Source organism: Rhea pennata, chromosome Z (genome assembly GCF_028389875.1).
Source record: "Rhea pennata isolate bPtePen1 chromosome Z, bPtePen1.pri, whole genome shotgun sequence".
In the NCBI taxonomy this organism is placed as follows: Eukaryota; Metazoa; Chordata; class Aves; order Rheiformes; family Rheidae; genus Rhea; species Rhea pennata.
In genome coordinates this window covers 9,520,510-9,545,830 of record NC_084702.1, presented here as the reverse complement: position 1 = coordinate 9,545,830, position 25,321 = coordinate 9,520,510, and the positions used below count along the sequence as shown (strand labels likewise).

General features: G+C 42.1%; 1 protein-coding gene across 1 annotated transcript; it reads right to left on the bottom strand.

Moving 5' to 3' along the window:
- Nucleotides 1-274: 274 nt before the first annotated feature.
- On the bottom strand, nt 275-1,733 carry LOC134153487 (inositol 1,4,5-trisphosphate receptor-interacting protein-like 1). Its single transcript, XM_062599725.1, has one exon. It carries the CDS (start codon nt 1,731-1,733, stop codon nt 555-557), a length of 1,179 nt encoding a protein of 392 aa, XP_062455709.1. The 3' UTR covers nt 275-554.
- Nucleotides 1,734-25,321: the final 23,588 nt, after the last annotated feature.

Sequence of the window (25,321 nt, the reverse complement as noted above, 5' to 3'; positions counted from 1 at the left end):
GTTTTGGACTGATGAGAGTGACGATGACTGCCAACATGCAGGAGGGAAGCCTTGGCGAGAAGCGTGCTCCTAGTGAACAGCTCCAGTAAGGTGGTCTTTGAAAGTGCAACGCCAGCAAGTGGTGGCAGGCTGCCCTGCTAAGCAGCAGCTCTGCCCGGTCAGCAGCTGAGGGCTGCTTGCAGAGCAGCTTCAGAAAAGACTTTGGGCACAGGGCGTTTGTTGCAAGAAGCTTCTTTATTGGACTCCTGGCAGCGGTGCTGCTGCCGTGGGAAAGGGATTTTCTGGAGGTGGAGGTCGGGATGCTTGGTGGCTGGCGGCGTGAAGGCTGCCGCCCTAGCTCTCGGCAGGAAGACCTCTGTCAGCATGCTTAGCGCAGCAGGCTCCTGTGCTGTCCCTGCAGGTGCCTGGCGTAGCCAGAGGCACCTCCTTGTTGCCAGAGTGGAAGCGATGGAGGCCTGTGTCCACCAGGCAGCGATGTGTCCACCAGGCATGATGAGATCTCCGAGAGATGCTGCGGGAGATGCAGGAGCCTGCAGAGGCGTACGTCCAGCTCTTCAAGCAGAAGGAGGAAAGCAGCGATCCGTGGAGGAGAGAGGCGAGACAGTGCAGCCGCTGGAGGGGGCATCTGCCCTACGGGGCCCTGCCCCTCCACAAGAGCGTGTGTGGCCCAGTGCGCTTCTCCAGCAGTGCTGTACTTCTGAGGAGGCCGGCGTGGCTCCACTGGCTGGCCAGAAGATGCCCAAGTTGCCTTGCTGCACCCCAAAGATGATGTGGATGAGCAGGCTGCTCCCAGAGGCATTGGCCAGCCGCAGCTTGCAGGCGCGGGACGAGGGCAGCACCACGAGCTGGCAGTGGTGGGAGGGAGGCAAGAGGTGCCAGGCTTTCTGCACGACTTGCTGGAACCAGCACGCGGTTTTCTGCACGTTGAGGTAGGAGCGGGTGCAGAGGGTGCGTAGGAGGCAGGACCCCTGCTTTGTGGCCAGCTGTGCCTGGGGCTGGTGGAGGAAGCACAGGACATCGCCCAGCAGCCGCTGCCTGGCGCACATGCACTGCAGCTGCACGCGGACGCGGCCGTGGCCTGGCGCTTGCTGCCGGGTGCTGGCTACCTCCAGGTGGAAGGCATGCCCGGGTGGCGGCCTCAGGGGCACCAGCAGGCTGTAGGTGTTGTGCTGGCAAGGGTTGCAGCCCGGACAGGCCCTGCGCATGTGGATGCTCGGTGCCAGGCGTGGGAAGAAAGACCTGAAGGTGAGCACTCGGCAGGCCGAGAGCAGATCGCCCACCAGCTCCTCCACCACCTTCGAGGTGTTGGTTGAGTCCTGCGGCGGCCACTGGAGGTGCTGCTGCAGGAAGCTGCCTGGAGGCCAGTGCTCTAGGCGCTCCTCCTCCTTCTCCTCTTCCTTGCTGCCGGAGGTGCTCAGCTGGCTGCTGCTCTGCGACCCCCGGGCGGGCTTCCTGGCCAGCCAGCAGTGTGCCAAGAGCAGCACAAGGGCTCCCACGGGCTCCCAGAGCTGCCACCAGTGGCAGGCGGCAAAGACCAGCTCCTGCTTGCTGGCGTTGCTCTCCTGCCGGATGAGGTGCTCCACCTCTTGCTGCAGCTGAAGCATCTTGTGCTGGAGCTGCTGCAGGCGCTGCTGCGCTCGCTCTTGCGTGCCCACATCGGTCTGGTCACTGACCTTGAGCGGGTGTGGGACGATGGCCAGCGCAGCCAGGACGAGCACAAGACACGCAGCCATGGCCTGCAGGAGAAGGGAGAGCAGCGGGTGAGCGAGGCTGGGTGCAAGAGAGCAGGCAGCCCAGCAGCAGCGGACCTGGGCCCCCCAGGGCTCCCCAGGCGGCCCCCTGTGCGGCCCCAGCTGCTGCCATGAAGGCTCAGGGCTGGCGGGCGTGCAAGCAGCTGCAGGGCTGGCGTTGGCGGCCGGGCCCCAGCGCAGCCCCGCCTGTCCCCCCGCGCCGCTCAACCTGCCGAGGTTGCTGCAGCCTGCACTGGCCCTGGCTGCAGTGCTGTGGAGCGGGCGTGGTGTGCGGCCAGCCCCGCTGACAGCCCCCCACCTTTGTGACTCACGCTCTGTGCAGCAGCGGGGGCAGCCCCTCCACAGGGCGAGCGGCCAGCCCCAGCGGCCAGCCCCAGCTGCCGGCCCCAGCTCGCCGCTGCCGCGCACCTACCTCTCACGGGCCGAGCCGTGGCCCCGGCACCACGAGGGACAAGGCTGCTTGGCAGCAGCACACGGGGCCCCGCGCTGCCCTCACCAAGCCGGCAGAAGCAGCGCAGAGCCCTCAGCCCTGACCACAGCAAAGGTCAAGGCTGCCTGAGCCAGGTACCTGGGCTCCAAAGCATCTCCCAAGCCCAAAGGAGGAGCCTTAGGCCAGGGGCAATGTGAAAACAGGCCCCCTTGCCCCTCCTGGGATGGAGGTGCTCCTTTGGAGCCTTTCACTGAGAGCCCCCAAGCAAGAGTCTTAGGGGTGGCAGCCCTTCCTCCATTTCTGCAAAAGAGCAGGAGCTGTGGTGTGGTGTTTGTCTTGCATTCCCAGCAGATTTCTATTCATTTCTTTTGCCAAGCACATTCTCTGCCCACCACATGAGGTGTAGAGAGAACTCAGAGGGCTGCGCTGATGCTGGCCTGGCACCTAACTCCACTCTTAGTACTGAATTTTCAGCCACAGCCTGTATTGTCAACTGTGTCTGTCCTTTCACAGAGTGACAATCCATGGGGAGAACTCCCTCCACAGAATCTCAGAATCTGTGAAGTTGGAAGGGACCTTCGCAGATCCCCTAGTCCAACCTCCCTGCTCAAGCAGGGCCACCTAGAGCGTGTTAGACGGGGTTGCATCCAGGCGAGTTCTGAATATCTCCAGAGAAGGAGACTCCACAACCTCTCTGGGCAACCTGTTCCAGGGCTCTGTCACTCTCACAGGGAAGAAATTCCCCCTCATGGTCAGGCAGAACTTCCTGTGCTTCAGTTTGTGTCTGTTGGCTCTTGTTCTTTCACAAGGGACAACCAAAAAGAGCTTCTCACCATCCCCTTAATACCCTCTCTTCAGATACTTATACACATTGATAAGATCCCCCCTCAGTCTTCTCTTCCCCAGGCTGAAGAGGCCCAGCTCTCGCAGCCGTTCCTCATAGGGCAGGTGCTCCAACCCTCTGATCGTCTTTGTAGCCCTACACTGGACTCTTTCCAGTAGCTCCAGGTATCTCTTGTCCTGAGGAGCCCAGAACTGGGTGCAGTACTTGAGGCCTCACCAGGGCTGAGGAGAGGGGCAGGATCACCTCCCTTGATCTGCTGGCTCTTCCTAATGCACCCAAGAAGATCATTGGCCTTCCTGGCCACAAGGGCACATTGCTGGCTCCTATTCAACCTGTTGTCCACCAGCACTCTCAGGTCCTTCCCTGCAGAGCTGACTTCCAGCAGCTCAGCTGCCAGCCTGTTCTGGTGCATGCAGTAATTCCTCCACGGGTGCAGCACCCTGCACTTGTCCTTGTTGAACCTCAGGAGGTTCCTCTCCACCCAACTCTCCAGCCTGTCCAGGTCTCTCTGAATGGCAGCACAGCCCTCAGGCATGTCACCCACTCCTCCCAGCTTAGTAGCACCAGCAAACTTGCTGAGGAGACACTTGGTCCCTTCCTCTATGTCACTGATGAAGAAATTGAACAGGGTGGGAGCCAGTACTGAGCCCTGGGGGACACCACTAGCCACAGGCCTCCAACTAGACTCCACACCACTGATGACAACCCTCTGAGCTCTGCCTTTCAGCCACTTCTCAAGCCACCTCACTCTCCACTCGTCTAACCCATACTTCCTGAGCTTATCCAAGAGGAAGTTACGGGAGACAGTGTCAAAAGCCTTGCTGAAGTCAAGCTACACAACGCCCACTGCTCTCCCCTCATCTGCCCAGCCAGACTTGGTAGCACAGAAGGCTCTTGGTTGCCAGAGTTAAGCACAATTTCCCCTTGGTGAATCCGTGCTGACTACTGCTGATCACCTTCTGTTCCTCCATATGCTTGGAGATAACATCCAGAAGGAGCTGTTCCGTCACCTTTCCAAGGATGGAGGTGAGGCTGACTGGCCTAGAGTTGCCTGTGTCTTCCTTGCTGCCCTTCTTGAAGACTGGAGTGATGCTGGCTTTCTTCCAGTCCTCAGGCACCTCTCCAGTTCTCCAGGACCTTTCAAAGATGATGGAGAGCAGCCTGGCAACAACATCTCCCAGCTCCCTCAGTACCCATGGGTGCATTGCATCTGGGCTTATGGATTTGTGAATGTCAAGCTTGCCCAGAAGGTCTCTAATCCTATCCTCCTCAATCAAGGGAAAGCCTTCCTTCCTCCAGACTTTCTCCCTTGTTTCCAGCCTCTGGGATTCCTGAGGGCTGCCCTTAGCAGTAAACACTGAAGCAAAGAATGCATTCAGTAATTCTGCCTCCTCTGTAGCCTTTGTCACCAGGGTCCCTACCCCATTCAATAGCTGGCCCTCATTTTCCCCAGTCTTCATCTTGCTACTGATATATTTGAAGAAGCCCTTATTGTTGTCCTTGACATCCATTGCAAGACTCAATTCCAGCTGGGCCTTAGCCTTCCTCTTTGCATTGCTACATACTCTGGCTGCATTCCTGTAATCTTCCCAAGTGGCCTGTCCCCTCTTCCACATTCCATGTGCTTTCTTCTTCTGTTGCAGTTTTATCAGGAGCTCCTTGCTTATCCATGCAGGTCTCCTGCCCTCTTTTCTGCGCTTCTTTCTCCTTGGGATGCACCGCTCTTGAGCTTGGAGGAAGGGATGCTTGAATACTAGCCAACTCTCCTGGACGCCCTTTCCTTCTAGCGCCTTAGTCCATGAGATTCCTTCACATAGGTCTCTGAAGAGGCCAAAGTCCATTCTCCTGAAGTCCAGGGTTGCAGTCCTGCTTATTGCCTTACTTCTTTCACACAGGATCCTGAACTCCACCATTGCATGGTCACTGCAGCGAAGGCTGCCCCCAGCCTTCACATCTCTAACCAGTCCTTTGTTGGTTAGGACAGGGTCCAGCAGGAAACTCTTCCTCGTTGCCTCCTCCACCACCTCTGTCAAAAAGTTATCATTGATGCTCTGCAGAAGCCTCCTGGACTGTTAGTGCCTTCTTGTCTTGTCCATCTAGGAGATACCACAGTTGTTGAAGTCTCCCATGAGAACTAGGGCCTGTGACCATGAGGCTACTTCCAGCTGTCTGTAGAAGGCCTCATTGACTTCCTCTTCCTGGTCCAGTGGCCTGTAGTAGACACCCACAACAGTGTCCCCCATGTCACCCTGCGCTTTGATCCTTACCCATGAACACTCGACTGGCTCTGCTCTTCCTAAGGCAGAGCTCGATGCATTCCAGTTGCTCTCTCACATAAAGAGCAACTCCACCACCTCGCCTTCCTGGCCTGTCTTTCCTAAAAAGCACATAGCCATCCATGACAGCATTCCAGTTATGGGAGCTATCCCTCCGTGTCTCTGTGACTGCAGTGAGATCACGGCCCTGCGAGCGCACACAGATCTCCAGTTCCTCGTGTTTATTCCCCAGGCTGCGTGCATTGGTGTCCAGGCATTTCAGAGAGGTAGTTGTACATGCAGGTTTCCCAGGAAGAGTGTAAGGAGATCCCCCATAGCCATATCTCATATGATCTCTCTATAACTATCCCTTTCCCCCATCCTACCTAGTTTAAAGCCCTCTTTATCAGGCTGGCCAACCTGTTGGCAAAGACACATGTGCCCCACTTAGTGAAGTGGATCCCATCTCTCCCCACCAGTTGCTGATCTTCAAGGAATGAAGATCATAGAAACCAAAACTGGTTGCCAACACCAGCAATGCAGCCTGTTGTTAATTTGCATAATTCATCTACCCCTCCTCCCACCCCTCCCATCAGAAGGACCAAGGAGAGGACTACCTGGGCTCCTAGGCCCTTCAGCACCACACCCAGAGAGCTCTGAAGTCCTGCTGGATTGTTTCCAGTTTGCTCTCCACGTCAGGAGCACCCATGTGAAAGAGTCACAGTGGCGAGTAGTCTGATGTGTGGACAAGCCCTGGCAGCCTTTCAGTGACATTCTGTATCTGCGCCCCTGTCAGGCAGCAAACCTTTCTAGAGGAGGGGTCCAGTCAGCAGATAGCTGCCTCTGTCCCCTGCTGCATGGAGTCACCTACAGCAACCAACAGCTCAGGTATATCCTTTGCACCGCTCTATTGATGCGAAGGATTTCTTTCTGCTTTCAGAGGTCTCCACGCCTGAGAGGGGAGCTCAACACAAAAGTGGTGTGGCAGATTGTGATGCTTTTGGAGCCTCTAGAAACTGCTTTGTGGTTTTCATCCCAGCAGTGCTTGCGGAAGAAGTCTGTCCTCTCAAAGTGCCAGTGTCTGCTCCCTCCCGAGCCTAGCTCTGTGAAGACATCAAAGGCAAGGTGAGCGTTAGGGGCCTGTTTTACTGGAGCTCCAATCATCCTGCCTTGAAATGCTTCCTTTTCCGGGCTCTTCCACTGTGCAGTGACTGACATCTTCAGCACAGAGACACTCTGCTGTGCTAGAAGTGAGCTAGGGATGAATGATGTGCTGCTGGGGCCACCTCCTGGGGAGGCAGTGGAAGAGCATGACTTACACTCCAGTCTGTCCGAGGGTCAAGGTCTCTACGGGGCACCTCAGGCACTTGCTCTGTCTCCTTCTTCCATGCCTTCTTCCCAAACGGTGCCTTTCTTTGGCTTTCCTCATTCTGACTGCTGTCATTTCTCTTTGTCCTCCTCAGAAAGTTTCCAGAACCTTGGCCGCCCTCTCTACTGCCCCTAGTCGTGTCCTGGGGGATTGTCCTCAGTAGCAAAACATCCAACAAGCCTGCTCTGCTGTCTTCACTTTGCCCCAGCTGCCTTGTCTCTGGAGCTAGACCTGAAGTGCTGTCATTGTGTCCTGCTTGCCTCATGGTTTCTTTGGAAAAGCTGTTTTATTTGCCAAGCTCTGCCTGCTGCTTGCTTTGCTGCTACTTGTGGTGAGAGTGTCAGTGCCTCAGGCCTAGCCTGTGTACTTGCTCTTGGTGTCGCACCTTTCCTGAGATGCCTACCTCCTAAGGTCTCCTGAGGTTTTCACTGAATCGTTATGCTCAATATCTTGAGCTCCTTCTTTTGATGTGCAAGAGCATAATGTCACTAGCAAGGGAAATGGGGAAAGAAATTCACAAGAAATATTAATGGCCTCAGGACCTTTATTTCTTCTTCTTAAAGCATTTTTCTACAACTCAGAATGCTACTGTGTTTGATAGCTCTAATTTAAAAAGCACTGCTGACAGTTCATCTTCAGCAAAACTGGACTGGGTTCCATTATCCCAAAGATTGTGGAGCAAACAGAACCTACTGTGCTGAGGGTCATCTCATCCTGGCACCTACACACAGCATGGGCCACTCCATCTGGTTACTCCAAAATCCATCTGTTTTTTCCAGGCCTTGTGTAATCAATATTGTTACACATATGTAATAAAGGATATGTCCTAAATATGTGCTCGTCACAGAACAAGATGGAAGCAGATTGTCCTCAGTCAGTATAATAATAGTACAAGACTCTCACCCCATAGTATAAGGCCTATACTAGGTGATTTGAAGTATATTTCATTACTTTAAATTCATACTACTGATTTTTAATATGTGTCACTTACTTTTTAATATCACAATATCAAATGTGTGTGTAATAATAACATGGGATTAACGTAATGTGTTAGTCTTTCATATGTAATCTCTAAAGCCCTCAGTTCGTCAGATATTCTTAACTTTATGCATACTTAACTTTATGCATACTTGCATATTTAACTTTATGCATACTTAACTTTATGCATACTTGCTAAACTCTAGAAAAAAATTGGAGTAGTCATGTAATTATTTTTAAATTTACATTGAATGCCCTTTCTGGATCTGTGCCCTAGTTTGTGTTCCATTTGTACCTGCAAAGTTTGCCCTGTTCCTAGCCATGATCAGGGGAAACTCAGGTACATTGTCTATATATGAGTAATTACCTCATAATTTTTTTTTTCATCTGGGTGGTAACAATTACCTAAATGTGGTATTTTAGCATCTGCTTTTGTGGAGTCCTCCCAAGAAGCTAAAGACTTTGCTGTCTGAGGCTTTGGTTATTTTCAGGTTTCAGGACACACATAGTTTCCTGAAGTTGCAGAACTTCATCTCCCCCATTATCATGTGAGCTGAAAAGGAAAGCAGAGATTCGCTCGGACAGGACAGGAGTTCTTACAAGCCCCAGTATAATGCAGATCAGCCAAAGAAGGGTCAGCATGTCTGACCCGATTTCCTTTACCCCAAGAACCAAGCCTCTAACTTGAACACATGACATGGTCCCTCACCTCATCTGCCAAATGCAGATCCCTCTGCCCTTTGAAGAGTCCACCTTTACTTGTCAGAACAGCAGCTTCATGCCACTGAAGATGTGCAAAATGGGAGTGAGGCAAACCAGAATCTGTCTTAGTTCCTGTGGGAGTGAGCAGGACCCGAAGGAAGAGCAATGGGCACAAGTGACAGAGCACCATATAGAAATGCAGATCTTCCCTAGTAATGTTGTGTACCTGGAGAAACCAGAGCATGAAGATGAAAGACTTCACCTCACTGTATGCATCAGTGCTGATTAAAAACAGATGACAGCCATTGGAAACATCTCAGAGTGTTGCTTGCTTCTCAGGGAAATGTCCTGGACAGTAAAGAACTCATCAATCCACTGCAGGAATCAAAGATGGGAGAGAGGCTTGCAGTCCTTGTGAGATACCAGAAGAAATGATTGACATAAATCTGTGCTGGATGTTGTAGAAAGATTTTTGGTTTTATGTTTTACCTGGATAGGCTTACTTCTGCAGATTAATATAAGTAACATCCAACTTTTGAAGATCTAAATTAATAGTAAACTAGCCTAAATTAGAATAAAATTGGTCTTTAAAAACAAAATGAATTGTTCACAGGTCTTATTATGGTGTATTTTATTAGTGTTTTCAAACCATTTTAATACTCAACGTTTAAAAAATTTTGCTCTAGTAGTTGTTACTAAAACCAGTATTTGTCAGTGGCTGCAGAAGCTTGTTATAGACAGCAAGACAGTCTCTCCTTGAACAGAGAAAAGAATAATTGTCTAGAGCCTGTTAGAAAATGAAAACTTTCTGTATTGTATCTATCTAACTTGCAGTTTTACATTGTTTATTTATCTCTATTAATGGCAATGGCCTCATTTGGTTTAGTGTTATTTTTGCCATACTTGTTCACAATTAGCTGCGTTCTGTTGGTCAAACAGAGCTTTTAGGAAAACAAAGGCAAATGTGAAATTATTGTGATACTCATCATATACAGCTGTATTCTTTTTGTTGTAGAGTTCAAAAGATGACCTACATCTTATAGACTGAAGTCTGCATTGTAAAAACACATCATTCCAACTAAGAAAGATAGATGTCTAGTATGTGATCTCCACATAACTAAGGGAGCCCTAAGGTGTTAAGTACCTTTCTCTTTCTCAGAGAATCACTTATGCATTTATTTGCATAGCTGTGAGCAGACTTCTCCATGGAAAGCATTCTTCAGTTGGTATAACCTGCCATAATTCAATGGACATTAGCATTCCTAAAATACTTGCAAATTTAGGCTGCCCCTCTACTGTGACCTTGAGGTCTCCACACCACTCAGGAAATAAAGCTTACAAGCTGTTTTGCTTAAATAACAATAATCAATTAACTATTTCCAAAACATTCTAAACATATTGCACACTTCCCTTTATCCTAGTCAGAATTTTTAATCCAAAGTCAGACTCAGTTTTCGTGATCTTCTGGGATACTGTCTGTGGAATAAATTCTGCTCCTTTTTCTTGGGAGTAAAGTCACAAAATGCTGCACAGTTCTCATTTTTAATCTCACATCCCACAGTGTTGAGCATCCTGGTTGCGGCAAACAGAGCTGCTCTATAGCTCTGCTGCTCTATAGCTCTTGAAATGAAGTAATGTCTCCTTCAGCGTAAGGTAACATCTACCTGTCGCTGGAGAGTTAGGCCCCAAAGCAATCCTTGTAGCTGTTGGAGACCTGACTGAAGGAAGTTTTCTTCATCAACCCAGTACTGGTTTCCCAATTGCAGAAATGCTGATCAAAAATGCTGTAAAAAATGTTTTAGTTCACGTCAGGCGCCATTACAACACGGCTGCAAGAAGCAGAAGCAAGTGAAAAGAAAATAAAAACTACTTGTGAAAGGTACCAATCTGTCGCTACTCAAGGACTCATGTACTTTGTAATTGCAAGTCTGTCAGACATAAATCCCATGAATTAGTTTTCTGTGAAGTATTTTAAGTAAGCTAGTCTAATACATCTTTTAAGAAAATACCATTTTGTATTATCTATATATGCACCTAATGTGCACTATATGATGTTATATAGAATAATATTTATACATTTATAATATTTATAAACTATACACTTAAAATTTTACACTCACAAACTAGAATATTGGTAGAAAAAATGTTTCAAGTATTTCTCAAAAGCTGAGATCGGTATGCCCCTTTTGAATTTCCCATGAAATATGGACCAAAATTATTTCCTTTTATACTTAATGAGAGCATTCATTCTGTTTGTAAATATATTGCAAGGAATTCATAGCAATTTGTAAAATCATAAAAATACTTATTCATTATTCCAAGTGCACATTTGATACTGAGTCTCACATTTAGGCAACAGAGAAAAATTGCCTCATTTCCAAAACATATGTGTATGTAGATTTCCTTTTAAGGTCAATGTACTTAAATAAATCTTAGAAAATAGGCTTGGAAGTTGAGTGCACCTCCCTGTTCCACAGCAAGGTTAGCAATGCTAGATGTCTCCTTACAGACATTTGCTGAAGCTGTTACATAAAATCTCCAGTGATTGAAATTCTGCAAGTTGCATACACCATCTTTTGCAATCCCTGCTTAATATTCATCACCTTTTAAAACCAGGTCATTGATACTGTGAGGTGGCTGAATTTAAGCGACCAAAGATCAAGTAATATTTAACTCAGCCAACTTTCTCCAAGGTCAGACAAGAACTCTGTAAAAGAGACAAGGTCCTTCTGCTCTAACTTTCCAGTGTTGAAGTTTGGACCAAGACAGGACACAAATCTTTTTCATATGTGGCTCTGTGGTAGAGGTTCATGGTCCACATAACATTTCCCAGCATTTCAGATTGTTTCTTTCTGGTGCGGTAGCAAATTGTCCCCATGAAAACAAAAACGGACATATACAACCTTGCAGCTGTCCCCTTCATAGTAAAACAAGTTAATTTTCTTATCATCTTGCTTTCTTAATGCTCTTCTTGCAAGAATTTGGCATTTAATGCACTACTGCTTCTGCAGAGTGTAAGGGAGTCACTAGAAGACATTTATGAGGACAGACACAATCTTTAGTTTAAGATGATGGTAATCATCATCTGAAATCAAGTGAGAACTGATTCTAGTTAACTTATTAACTAGAGCCCAAAACGAGCCCCAAATTCTGCTGTTATTAAGTTAATAGACTCATCTAAAACTCATCTCGTCTTCTTGTAGCTATTTAATAAAACTGTTGAGACTTCTGAAAAGAATGATAATTTGGAGCAGTATTTGGCAATACTGCTTAGTCAGACTCTCTTTGCAACACCGATATTTCTCAAGGCCTTTTTGAGTGACAAAGCTCATGGATAGCTTTATGCTGTGCTCTGAGGTCTTACAGCAGGGATGCCCTTATAGATGCAGAACGAAATTTTTCTTGTCAAAGAAAACCATAAAAGATTAATATTTGAGGTTTATAGTGGTACTTGTATGTAGGAGAAAGAGAGTTATTTTCTGGATTTGAGACTTTAAAATATTGAGAGACGTGACCACAATTAATATATTTCCAGATATGTTATCCTCTAAGCTTGAATGATTTTAAGCTATTTGCTGTGTATTGGCCTGAGTCCAGGAAAAGTATATTCAGATTAGCACTTCAACATGTCAGTGGAGTTTAAGAAGATGTTTGTAGATATTCTTAAAACAGTCTCTTGAGCGGCGGTTAGTTTAAGAATATGTTTTAAAGCTCTTTTGTAATGGGATGCTATTCATCCTATTCCATGCTACTAATCCTTTGCTGTGAATAGCACAATGCTGTTTGTGCTATAGCTCTTGTATGTCGTGTATTCAAAGTCATATTTTTGGACATTTTCTCACCTTCTTCTCATAATTTTATTTTCCTCTACTCACTAGAACATCCTGTTAAGCCTAATGTTTCATGCCTTGAATACCCCTTGTGGTTTATATGCTGTGACTTTGGAGAAGCACTCCCAGCTCTCGACGGAATTCAAAAAGATACAATTTCCACTTCTATTTTCATTAGATTAGGTAACAAGAGAAGTTTTAAGTTACATTGGAAAGATCCTTTCATGACTACCAATCCACTGCTTCAGAGTGGATATTTTTTGTGTGCTGATACCACTTAATTTAATTTAAACTATCCTTGCCATTTCAAAAGCAGTAGCTCAGCTCTGTGTGTTGGTGGTGTACTAACAAGTATTTCTCTTTATTTTCTGCACCTGAGTATAAGTCTCTTGCTGTGCACTTTGTTGGGGCAGTCTGAACCTCCTCTCCTGCCTCAAGAGGAGCAATATGGAAAAGCAAGGGGTGGCTTCTCGCCTCATCCCTCTTCCCATACTGTCCTGTTGCTTCTGTTCAACTCAATCCCTTAACAGTGTTTGTGGCCTGGATCCATGAAGCCTGTTGGAGCATGCTGTCCCCCACACAAGATTTCCTGTAGCAGAAAGAAGGAAAGGGCCCTGAATCAGATGACAATCTAATTCATACCTCCTTTAGATGAGTGGAGAGCAAAATGAGAACGGAAAAAAAATGAAAATATAACAAAAGTTCCCAGGGATACACAAGACGACTGACTATGTTTCAGAAATTGTGGTGAAGTGCTTTGTGAAAGAAAAAGTATTTGTCCCACCTGTTCTAAAACAGCAGGGATTTTCTTTGAGAGGAGTTGTTTCTCGGTGCTGATATAGGCAGTACAAACATGGGTTCTCCACCAGGCAGCTCTAGTTGGGTGGAGGGCTAGACTAGCTTGAGGCTTCATGGCTGGTTCAAAGCAGGGTGCATCTGTAGCCTATTTCCTGCATAAACTTCCTCTACAGGGGCATGATTGGGCTTTTTGCAGGTTCAAATGCTGCTAGTGGCATTTGCAGTATTTTGCTGTGAAAGTAGTGGGAATTTTGAGAATACTTAGAAAGCCTGGTCTGTTGCCATTTGATCATGTGTGAAGGAAATGTTCAGACTTCTAGAAGCCAATTCCATTCTTTGGAAGTGGTTCTAGTGCAATGCTAATCTTCTGAGATTTCTTTGCTTGCAGAGAGCTCTTCTGCTTATGGGTGCAGGGAGGCAGTTGCTTCTAGATATCAAAAATTTTCAGATGAGTCCCCTAGGAGACTAATAACTCTTTTCATTAGTGAATTTTAATTATTTGTATCCCTGTGGAAGAATAGGAGGGGTCTGATTGTGTCAGATATTGTGTGAGCAGTGGTGGCCCAGAATTGCTTCTGATGTATAGCACACTTCTCTGTGTTTTCGCATATATGTGCATTGCTACATCTTTGTATCTTCAGGTGGTATCTGTACTTACCGAGTTCGTAGTAGAGTATCTTGGAAAACAGCTCATAGGGAAGCCCCCGTTGACCTTGGAGCTCTATTTCAGGACATATCTGCCTCAGCTCTGTTGGTGTTTGTCTTGAACACAGTCTCTGACCCAACAGGAGCTTTTCAGCAGTTTGCAAAAGAGCAAGAATATTCAGGACAGTACAGATTACACTATCTCATTGCACATGCCATTTGGCTCTGCACATCTGCATAGCTGGGTAACAAATTCCTTATGCTTATTTGAAAAAGAATTCCTGTAGGCCCCTTTGAAATGCCAGTTTCTTGGAGACTTATCTTTGTGCTGTTAAATTATATATCGCATATTGCCTGTACACAGAATCATAGCTCCATAATAGCTGATGAGATTTCGGTGTTGACTTAGGGTCAACAGTGGGATTCAGTGTGTCTGCATAACTGTAGATATTTACTTCAACTCATGTGTGCTTTGTACTTCGTTTTATTTCTACAAATAGTGAAAGTTTTCCAATCATACTCCTAAATAAATATATGACAGTTAAATACCTAATGATGCAATGATTTCTGGTCTGTATACCACTATAGGCAAGAAGATGAGCTTATAGATTCAATGACACTTATCTTTTCAGAAATTTAAGTCATTTTCATTTGAGGTCTAAATTTGATATTAAGAAAACTGATTTCAACACTCAAACTCAAAAAATTCAGTCAATGTTTTTCAAAATTACAAATCCCAAAGCTTCGACCATTTAAAAAGAGTTTGAAGATTAAATTATACTTCAAAAACACACATGCAGAATTACTCTGTATTTCAGATTGGAATCAGTTTCAGCAAGGCAAAATCAAGGAGCTATTGCAGAAAAGATGATAAAGGATGCAGTAAAACCGGGAAATTGGATATTTCTGCAAAACTATCACCTAGCAGTTTCATGGATGTTAGCTCTGGAAGAGCTTGTAAAAAGTTTTGCAGAGCCAAGTATATAATTTTCATGCTGCAGTACAATATGTTTCCAAGAAGTTGGTGCTTGATCAGAGTTGTGCTTTTGCAGTTGTTATTTATAGTATGCAATGTAGAGAAAGATGCTTTAGAATTAATAATTTGTTGTTGTTTGCTATACTGTTATGCAAAATGTCACCCAAACTGTAGAGGCCTTTGGCTCATATCACTTTTACCTTTCTTAAGGATTTACTGTACTACATACCTGTAGTTCTTTTATTAAAGAATGAATGGTAAGACACTGGACAGCTAGGAAATTTTATCCTATTTTAAAAATGAGGAACTGAAATACAGGGAGGCTTACTTCACAAATACCGAATTGTCATTTTTTTCAAAATCCATTCTTCTGCCAATATTCATTTTTCAATTCATTTTGCAAGGACTGTTTTGCCTACTCCCACACTCTCACCTCATCTCTGATTCTTTTGTTATTATTTGCATATTTTTGCACTTTCTTCTTTTTTTTTAACCTTCAGTGAAATCTAAAAGGGATGTCAGTATTCAAGCTGTGGTGATACAGTCACATACAAAAGGAGGATTCTTTATGCTACTTATACCTACGGCCCCTATTTACCATTTTTGTTATTCTGACTAATTGTTTTCTGATTTGAAATTTAATTTCTGTCTTCTCCCCTAGGTTTTCTCTGCTTCTTTGTATGCTTTGTTATTTTCCCTGGAGCTTGAATCAATCCAAGGTGTCATTTCAAAGTGCAATTACAGTACTGCTCATTCTCTCTTCCAGATCTCAAGCAGAGAAATTACTGTATCTTACTGAAGTACTCTAATCATTTAATAAATTAAAATTTGTAGCACTGTGCTGCTTAAAATTTGGTTAGTTACTAAACTGAACTTAACAAGAGAGCAATAAATATCTAAACTATTTATTTTTCCAGATATTTCAGTTCATGAGAACTTTTGACTCTATTTAAGATCTATGATTTGTGAGAAATCACCTGTCATTGTACACCCCTGTCTGTCAGGGTTATATATTGGAAAATGCACAACAAAATACAAAAAAAAATCATCATAGACTCTTCCAAACCAAATATTTATGTTGTCTTTTCTAACTAATACACTTTTAGATATTTATTTTAATGACTGGGATGTTTGTGTGTTTGGTTCTTTTTTTTTTTTTTTTTTTTTTTTTTTTCTTATTTTGTGTGTGTGTGTGTGTGTGTGTGTGTGTGTATGTAAGGCATAGCCTGTTACTGACTGATAGCACTGCTGTAATGAAGACTTGAGGATCCTAAAGTCTCAACAAGTCACAGCATTTCCCAGATTTTGTGCCTCCTTTACAGGCTAGTACCAGTAAATATGATCCAGCACCCAGTCTATGGAGTGGAAGTGCATATTCTGAGGAAATACAGAATAAGCAAAGAGAGTGACCTCTAATAGCCTTCGCTTTTCACAGACTGTACACCACTGAGTAAGTTGTGAAGGTGTAAAAATTACAAATAAATCCTTTCTTGAATGTATCAGATGCCAGAAACTGATGACTTAGACCAACAGATATAAAAGAATAAAAGGAGAGATAAAGCTATGCCAGAAAAAATATAGTGAATTTTGCATTTCTGTTTATGGTGGATAAACACTGAGCAATTCCCACCACAAAACCTCTTCTGCGGTATAAGGTGAACCATAATATGGCAGAATTGATGTGGACAGAGCACATTGGTATATCTGACAGTCACAGAGAGCAAGAATTGGGTAGTATTCACCCCAATATTGTAGAGGAATTCAAGGAAGAAGTAACTCACTCTTGTGTTAATGGCTCACTTTGAACCACCTTAACATCAAGCAATTTAGTGTGTGGCAAGTGTGATGCCAATTTTTAGAAGGATTCAAGGAGAGTTTAGGGGAACTACGGATCAATCTTTGATGCTCATACTGAGAGGATTTGAAGATTTATTCTAAGGAATAGAATTAGTGGAAGAATGGGTAAATACAGTCTGATCTGGTGCAGAAGAGTCATGGTGGCTTTTGTGAAGGAAAGAGTTCTTTGAAAGAGTCAGCAGGTGGATGAGACCAGTTGGACTGTAATTCAAAATATTTGGCATAGTCTTCCACTGAAGAGCTGTAAAGAAAGAAAAATTTCCATCGAATAAGAGGCAGTGTCTGCACTTGGCTGGAAACCACAAACCATGAGCAGAAGTAAGTGGTCAGTAATTCATAGTGATGAAGGATCACTAGTAAAATCCTGTGCATCTCTTTGCTGCATTTTGTGCCATTTAACACACCTGTCAATGTTCTGTAAAAGGGATCACCAGTGAGGTAACACTGCTGAAGGTATTCGGAGAAGTAAAGCCAGACGTGAACTGAAGAACTGCTGCAGAATCTCATGCAGCACAGTGGGTAATAGAATGGCAGGTGCAAATCTCTGTAGATAAGTGTAAAGTAGTGCATGTGGGGGAAAAAAGTCATAGCTTCAGCTATAAAGCAATCTGATCTTAACTGCCATTCATGAAAGAAATGTCAGTGTTGTGACTTACATTTCTGTGAAATGCAACACTTCTTACGTCTTTTGTGTGAGATAATTGAATAGATCAGAAGGCTGCATCATGGAAGAGATGGATGAGAAGGGAATAACAGGTTATCATGAGAAAAACATGAGAATCATAAGACAAGTAGTGAAGTGCATGAAATGATGAATACTTTTCCCCAAAAATGGCATACAGACCTCACATTACTTTTCCCCAAAAATGGCATACAGACCTCACATTAAGCTAGCAGCTGGCAAACTCCAAATGAAAGGCAATGAAGATTCTTAACTGAAAATATTATAAAGGCTAAAAATATTCATGGCTTCAAAAAGCAATTGGACAAATTCCTCTATAATAATGTTCATTTACAAAAGCACCTCTTGTTTAAGAAATCATAAGCCACTAATCTTAGAAGGCTGGAAGAATATTCTGAGGAATAAACATTATGTACACTTTCTTCACAGTTGCTGCACATGCTTATCTTTGTAACTCTTATTATTTTAATCAAGATATTTGAATCTCCTGGCTGGTCATTCTTTATGCCAAGTATCAGAAACTGCTGCTTAACCAGCACTCAAAAATGTGATTTTATAAATCTAAATAAAGCAGTTGAACTGCAATACAATGTACTCAGTCACCTTCCAGCTAATATATTGCACACTTAAAACCATTTTTGCAAGTCCATTTTTAAATATTTTTCATTGCTCTTCATTTTCATATTCATAATTCACTGGTTTTTTTCCATTACCCTGAATTTCTTTAGTTATATAATCAGTGTGTTCATCTGACAAAAACTAAAGCTTCTTATAGATGAATTTCTTCCATGTAGAAAATACAGTTTACATGCTGGTAGACTCCATTTGTTAACTTCACAGCTCTGCAGCAAAAAAACAGAAAACAGATAGAAGTATATAACCGGCAGTGTAATTAATGGATCTCCAGAAGGACTTTGTGCAAACAGCCAGCAAGCATTAACAGAGAGATACCTATTTTGAGGAAAATATTCTTGACAAAACATGGAGAAAAATCATTTTGGCTTTGCTTCCTTCATGTTGTCATCCAGGTATATCTGATGGTGCTGGAGGAGACAGAAAAGAAACTGAAAAGCAATTACACAGAATAGGTGTTGTCTCTGTATTACATTTTGAGGATTTTTTTTTTAACGAGTATTTCACAGTATTAGAAAATACTTAATTTAAATAAACTAAGCTTATTTAGCCATTAATTTAAAAGAATCAGGACTGTATTTATTTTGTTTCTGCAAGGCATCTCATCAGTTGAATTAATTATGATTTGTCAGAAAGGTCCATGCAAACTTATCACTTGTTTGTTCCAACTTAAAGCTAACTTCTAGCATCTGTTTCATATAAATTAGAGGAATGTAAGTTTATCTCCTGCAATTTTTGTCAGTACAAACACTTCATGCATGGAAAATATCATTCCAATGTTTGCAAGCAGCTCAGTGAGTAACTTCAAGTTTAAGCTGGCAGATTGTGAGTGAACACACATGTATATGATTCTCTAATTATTTTGTTTTCATCTTGATTGTAGAAAGTATTAGGTAAATTAGAATTTAACTAATGTCCCTTTACTGACTTTGCAGTAAGTCATCACTTATAAAAATTTCCATTAAAGCCAGCAGAATTTTTCTTGTGAAAGAATCAAATGTAGTTCTACTAAGGTTTATCCTGTGCTGGCATCCTATATAATCATTTGCGTAATTACAAAATTGTATTTCTTCAGTGATGTGATGAAATCTCACTAAACTAAAATACCAGTTTTAAGACAAAATAAATATTAAAAAAAAACTTGGCTTCAGCCTAAATTTTGTTCTTTCTTTCAAAACATTTTCCATTGCTTAACTCACTATACTGAAACCTTTAAAAGCCTGAAGCAAAAATATGTTTCCTTTGTGAATTTTTGTTTGTTTTCTTTGAAGGTTACCACTGTCAGGTTATTTATGAATGATTATTGATAAATTAAAGAATCTATTTGGAATAAAAAGTATTATTTCCTCAGCAGGAGCGCATAGGGCATTTCAGGTGCTCACAGCAGCATCTTACCTGGCCAAAGGCCTTCTTATTTTAATAAGTATTCCCATATTAAATTAATTAGTTTCCTAATTCCTCTCTGAGCTTTCTTTACTCATACTTCATTCAAAATTATCCCTCCGGTTGTTATTAATCACTTCACCATTAGTTCGCAGATTTTTTTTTTTTCTAATACAAACCCACATTTTACCCTTTCACTTCTATTCACTGTGGAGTTTTGAGGAGCATGTAAAAGGATTTTTTCTCCCTTATCAGTTGTACAGTTCACTGCAGGCTACATTTTTAGCCACTGCTATACTTTCTTTGACATAATTTTGTAAGTTTTTGTATTTCACCCAGTGAGACAAAAGTTTTCAAGTGCTTTTTTAACAATGGAGAAAACAGTCAATCTTTCCACATGACTGTTACTTGTTGACTTATAAAATAGCAAATGTGCTACCAAATGCTCCCTTCAATGTCATTCTTTCTTGTTCTGTAAAATAGTAATTCATAGAGTCCTGGATCTCCCTTCAACAATTACGTGGATTTCATTGTGGTCACACCGTGCAAAACCATAGTAACACATCTGTGGATAATTCCCACATCCAGGAATAGTGTAATGAACTGTATCTGTATGCTCCTGGCTTTGTAAAATGGAGAAGATCAGATAATCTCAAGCCAAAAGTGAATGTAACTGAAGTTTTATATTTTTTAAGTTATTCGTGCTTTCCTTATGTTTCATTTGTTTTTACCATCCTGTAATTAATTGGTTTGGGTTTGTCTTATTCTCTACACAGGAAACAAAAATGGTGTGTGTGATAAGAGGAGAGTAATGTGTAGTAGAAAAGAAATAAAATATTTTAGAAAGGGCATTTCTTCAAAATGAGGCTTACTATAACAGACCGAAACCCACTAGTGAAGCTTTAGTGCAATGCACATTTATCTGGTGAGTCAGATATTTTACTGTAATACATCTCCTGGATTCTGTTTAAATATGAAAATACAAAATACCAATATTCTTTCCAATGTTTTATAGTTTTCTATATAATCTTGTATTTATCAGAAGCCCTTTAATTTGTGTCGAGTATTCCATTGCACTGACATTGCTTTTATCATAACAAAAATGCTTTACAAGGTAGATACAGGAATATGACACTTAAGAGTCTCTGTCTGCCTGGTCCTAAATATTATATATTAGCTCCTTTCTATGTATACTGAAAAACCATTCTGCAATACAAATGAAAAATAGGCACATTATTCTGAAGTGTTTTGACAAGCTGAGGTTGAAAACTATAAATTTGCTGAATCAGAAACAAGATCTTTCAAGCATCTCTACTAAGTGAAATCATTTTTGTTCTAAAAACTGTACTTCAAAATATTCTGTCAATATGAGTTATAAAGATATAATCATTCATCAACATACAGTAAATTTTTTTTGCAGATGATAGATTTTAGTTTGATATCAACAATGCAAAGATTACTTAAAAGTTGAATGGGACCAAATTCGTACGATCTTCACCCAAGCTCTGGCTGCCTTTGACATTTTTTATTACTGTATTAGACATTCTTTATTATTATATTAGAGAGAGTATATGCAAGAATATTTGATTTTTCTCATGATATGGTCTATGCTGAATGAATTGTTACCTCACTTCAAATTTTAAATGTTAGAGCTTTTTCTTTTTTTTCCTCTCCTTTTCAGTCCATCCTTCCCCTTCTGAAATATAACTTAGCATTAAAGAGCCACTCATTTTATGTTGTTGTTCTGTAATCCTGCCTCCTAAGATATCTTAGAGAAAAAGGGCAGCATTTGCTCTTAGGTATTAACAGAAAGATTGCAAAGATACGCTCAGTCCCAAAGAATATAAACTCTGTTAATCTGTTTTTATGGTAAACGCCAGGCTCCAAAAGCAGCCAAAGCTGTGAGTGCCGCACGGACCGGTGGCTCGGTGGGAAGGCAAGCCCAGGAGGCAGACACGTCTGCCCCCGAAGACAAACTCTGCAAGGCGCCTGCTTCTTCGTTCACTGAAAGCCATACGCAAACTTTCTTAGCTTGGTTTTCATTCTGTTTCTAGCAGTGGCCTTAAAAATAGGTTCATTCTGTTAAATTTAGGAGGTGTAATACACTTTCAGCCTCCTTCTACTCACTTCTTCATTAAGTGTTCCTTTTTGCTTACTGCTGTGTCGCGGACATCTGCACTTTGAGGTAAGTCAGGGCACAGAAAGATACTTCTTTCAGTTCTTCCCTTTCCCCTGAAAATTTCTCTTCTTTTAATTTGGTAAGCTAAATGAAAATCCTTTCAGGTACCCATACGTAAGTAAACTACCATAAATGTAGTATTACTTTTGTAAGCTTTATACATCTTCCATCTATAAATCTTACATCTCTACTAGTAAAAAACTAGTATCACTGTATTACATTTGAAGTGCTTTCCTCTGTGCTCATTATTTGAGATGAGGGAAAAAACAGTTAAAGAATTTTGATGATCATACTAAGGACTAGTAGTTGAAATTACAAATGTTAGGAAAATTTTTTGATTTACATGTGCTGTTGCTCTTTTTATACAGCAAATTTAGCACTTGTTTATACAGATGGATGTGATTAGTTGTCCATGCAGATGTCTAATTAGGCACATGATACATAGTACATTATACATATATGCTCCTGCAGCAATGACCATAGTCAAATCAGGTATGTAATTGCTTATGCATGATGTTGAAACTTGAGTATTTTCATGGTTTTTACTGCTGGACATAAATACATTCTAGTATTACTTTGTATTATTTCTTACTTTAACAACCAAAAGGAACTGGTTGTGATACATAAACACTCCTGTTTTAATGTACGCAACAACACAAATCATTCTGTTCTAGACTCTAGAGACAAAATATTTGGAAATTTTAATGTTACTTCTTTATGAATTAAAATTTTCAGTATTAATATGTCAATATTGTAGACAAAATTACCTGTGAAACATGATATACAGATAGCTGGGGCTGGGGATGTCCACACAGTCTTAAAGAGATTTCGTTTTGCCCCTGTCACATTGAAAAAGGACTATAAATATTCAGAATCATGTTTCTAAGTAAGGATGAATTTCTTTTAGTTGGACAAAAATCTGAGCAGAAGAATGTATTCAGTCTCTGGTATTATATTTCTCTATCACAAATATGAATGATTGTATATTTTCATGTGTGCTTTTTCTGATGCACAGAAACATTAAACTTTCACCAAGGTTAACCTCATTCCACACATGTAAGAAATAAGCTAAAATTCCTTCTGAGTCTTTGTAGATACTTATGGAGAAAACTCATATTTTCCTCTCAGTGACCAATGGCAGCAGTGTCTCTCCACTCCCATAAATAAAGCTTTCTAAGCAATAGGCAGGGCTGTAAGAAGGCACCCTTGAGTCGAGCTTTGCAATATTTAGTGATCTTATATTGCAAATCTTACTTGTAGATTCTCTTAACATCAATTTCTAAATCATTATCTGCCTATAGCTAAACAGATCTGGCTGTTCTACCTAATTCTTTCTTCATGTCCTTCATGAGCGGAGGACAAATAAGCGAGCCCTTTCCTTTTCAGAAAATGGTGACCTGCACTGTGGGATTGCACTCTTCAGCTGTGGAGGAAAGAATGGGAACAAAAACCTTTCATTCAGATCACACTGAGAACATCTCTTCTAGTAAGCTCTTAGGACTACAGGACTACTATGAGACTTCACCGATAATTTTACAGAGTAACTTTCCAGATCAGAGTGGTCCTAGCTGAGCTGGTTTGCTGAAGCAAGTCAACACATCTTTCAGCTTTATGAATAGGGGGCTAAAGAGATGACTGCAGATTATTAGGCATTCTGTTCAAATCCTAGAGATCCTGCTAGATTTGGCACAACTGTAAAGATTTACAGGTTCTTGCAAGATTGAAGAACTCCCTGAATCCTCCTACCAGTTCAACACATTCTTCAGGCTTGGCCAACTTTGGAGAGCAATGATAGCCCCAGGGCACTGGGGCCCCACGAAACACGACCATGATATAAACTACCAACTTCAACAGGCAGCCGAGGTGGATCCCATTGCCCAGGGCTGAGCTGCCATCACTACACGTTATTGATTTTCCCTGCCTGAAAAACATGAAAACAGGGCTTTTGGATCATGAAGATTATGACTGGTTTGGGGAGAGCTGTACTGCTTCTCATCAGCAGTTCTCTGCCCGACCAGTGGCAATATCTGCTAACGGGAATGCTGCCTGCAGGGATGGACCAGATGCTTGTGCAGCAGTTGCTGAAACACTGGTATTTATTGCCTGGAAAGCTGATCCTTTTTTATTTTTATTTTTTCTATAGTCCAGGCTTTAATTGTAACACAGCTGTACTGGCATAAGGGATGAAACAGCAAACTGCAGTATGGGGAAGAAGAGGGAGAAAATGAGCAGTCAGAGATGATGGAGGTGGGAACTCTGTTGTCTGGCTTGGTTGCTGAAACCGCATTTCCTGAGTAGCCTGAAGCACTGAGAAGTGGAGGTTGCACAGGGTGTCTGGATGGAGCAGGTTCAGACCATATGTCTCCCAGCACATGGGCTGGTGCCACAAACATCCCTGCCCATGCTTAAAAATATCCAGCTGCGACAGAGACCTGTCCTTCACTCAAGGTTGTTTGTATCCTTCGTAACTCTTTCCTTCAGAAGAAAAAGAGAAGCTGAAATTTTGTTTCAGCAGGCTGAATATTCCCCCAAAGGCCAACATCAGACTCTGCTTGCAACCTCAACCGTGGACGTCATTCTGGTTGCTGCAGGCCTGGCTGCTGCTGCAGAAAGCTGGCAATTAAAAGTCACATTCGCCCTCCTCGCACTAGACGTCAGCAACCAGGAGAGCCACCCAGAGGAGGGAATACGGTCCTCTCCTACAGATCTGGGAGGCAAGGCAGGACCAATAATCAAAATATTAGGTGAATCTTGTCAGGCTTTCAGAGCAGCAGTCAGGCTTTAGAAAGCTCTTTTGCTCTTTTTATCATGTGTATGTTTTGTTCTGTCTAAGCAGTATCACAAGCCAAGTCTTGTATCTTTGTTTTCTCATTATTTCCTCCAGGCAAAAAGTTGTTTTCCTTTCTGAAGTGCAAAAAGAGGAAGGAAATATTCTGCATGCCTCAAAATTTATTTTTCCTGAAATGCTAATGTGTGTTAATTTAATACATGTAAAAGTGATTTTTTTCTGCATTTTTTTAAATGTTGCTAACAGTAACTTGAGGCTATCAAAAGCTGGTAAGGATCTGTTACTGCCTGTGAAAAACTTTGCCATTAGAGCATAGTTGTAGAAGTTCTCTTGTAGATGTTTTCTTTTGGTGAATTATGTATATCTTCAGATATATTAAAAATAACCCATATTTTATTGTCATAATATGGAATATGTATAGCTCAAGTCTTCATTTTCACCTGTTTAATCACAAGAACATATTTTACTATGTAAACATATATATATCTGTGTAACAGGTATGTATTTTGTATCTATATCTGACATTTTGCAAGATTTTAAATGATACATTGAAAACTTTCCTCTGATTGATGATCCAGAAATGCTTGGAATGCATGAAAATGCCGATTTAGTATTTCAGGTTTTTGGTTTTTTTCTTAAACACATCTCTGCATTATTTATGTTAAATGAATTATACTTTGTAGCTTAGGGGGCAAATTTGATTTAACCATCACAGTTAGTTGAGCAGAAATAACAAGGAGGAAAGGCTACGCTATTCATTATATTTAGCTTTTCTCACATGGTTATGATGCAGAGGATTCCAGGATGTTTTCTTTAACCCATTTCCTCTTACATAGTATTTTAACTGATCTGACTTACAAAGTATATGTTATATACTAACATGTAAAATATCCATGGTTTTGCACAGATCAGTAATTTTTCATGGGCTAATGGTCTTATCCTTTCTGACTACACAAAGGAATATTTTAAAGGAATACTAAGAAGCTGTTTATATCCAAGTTTTCAGTATTATATTAGTTAAATCATATTCATTTTTTTCCTAGAGGGACTCCAGTAATCCTTTAAAATCTTCTTATAGCAGCTGAACCAAAATAATAATATTATGTGCTTACCCACACGGTAAATGAGTTTAAGACTTTCAAAACAAACTTACCTATGTGTATACAAGATGAAAAATACTTAAGATTTTGGAGGAGAGCTACAGTGATTTTATTCAGTTCT

Excerpts from the sequence above, each read along its gene's own strand:
- LOC134153487 (XM_062599725.1), bottom strand. The coding sequence starts at position 1,733 with ATGGCTGCGTGTCTTGTGCTCGTCCTGGCTGCGCTGGCCATCGTCCCA.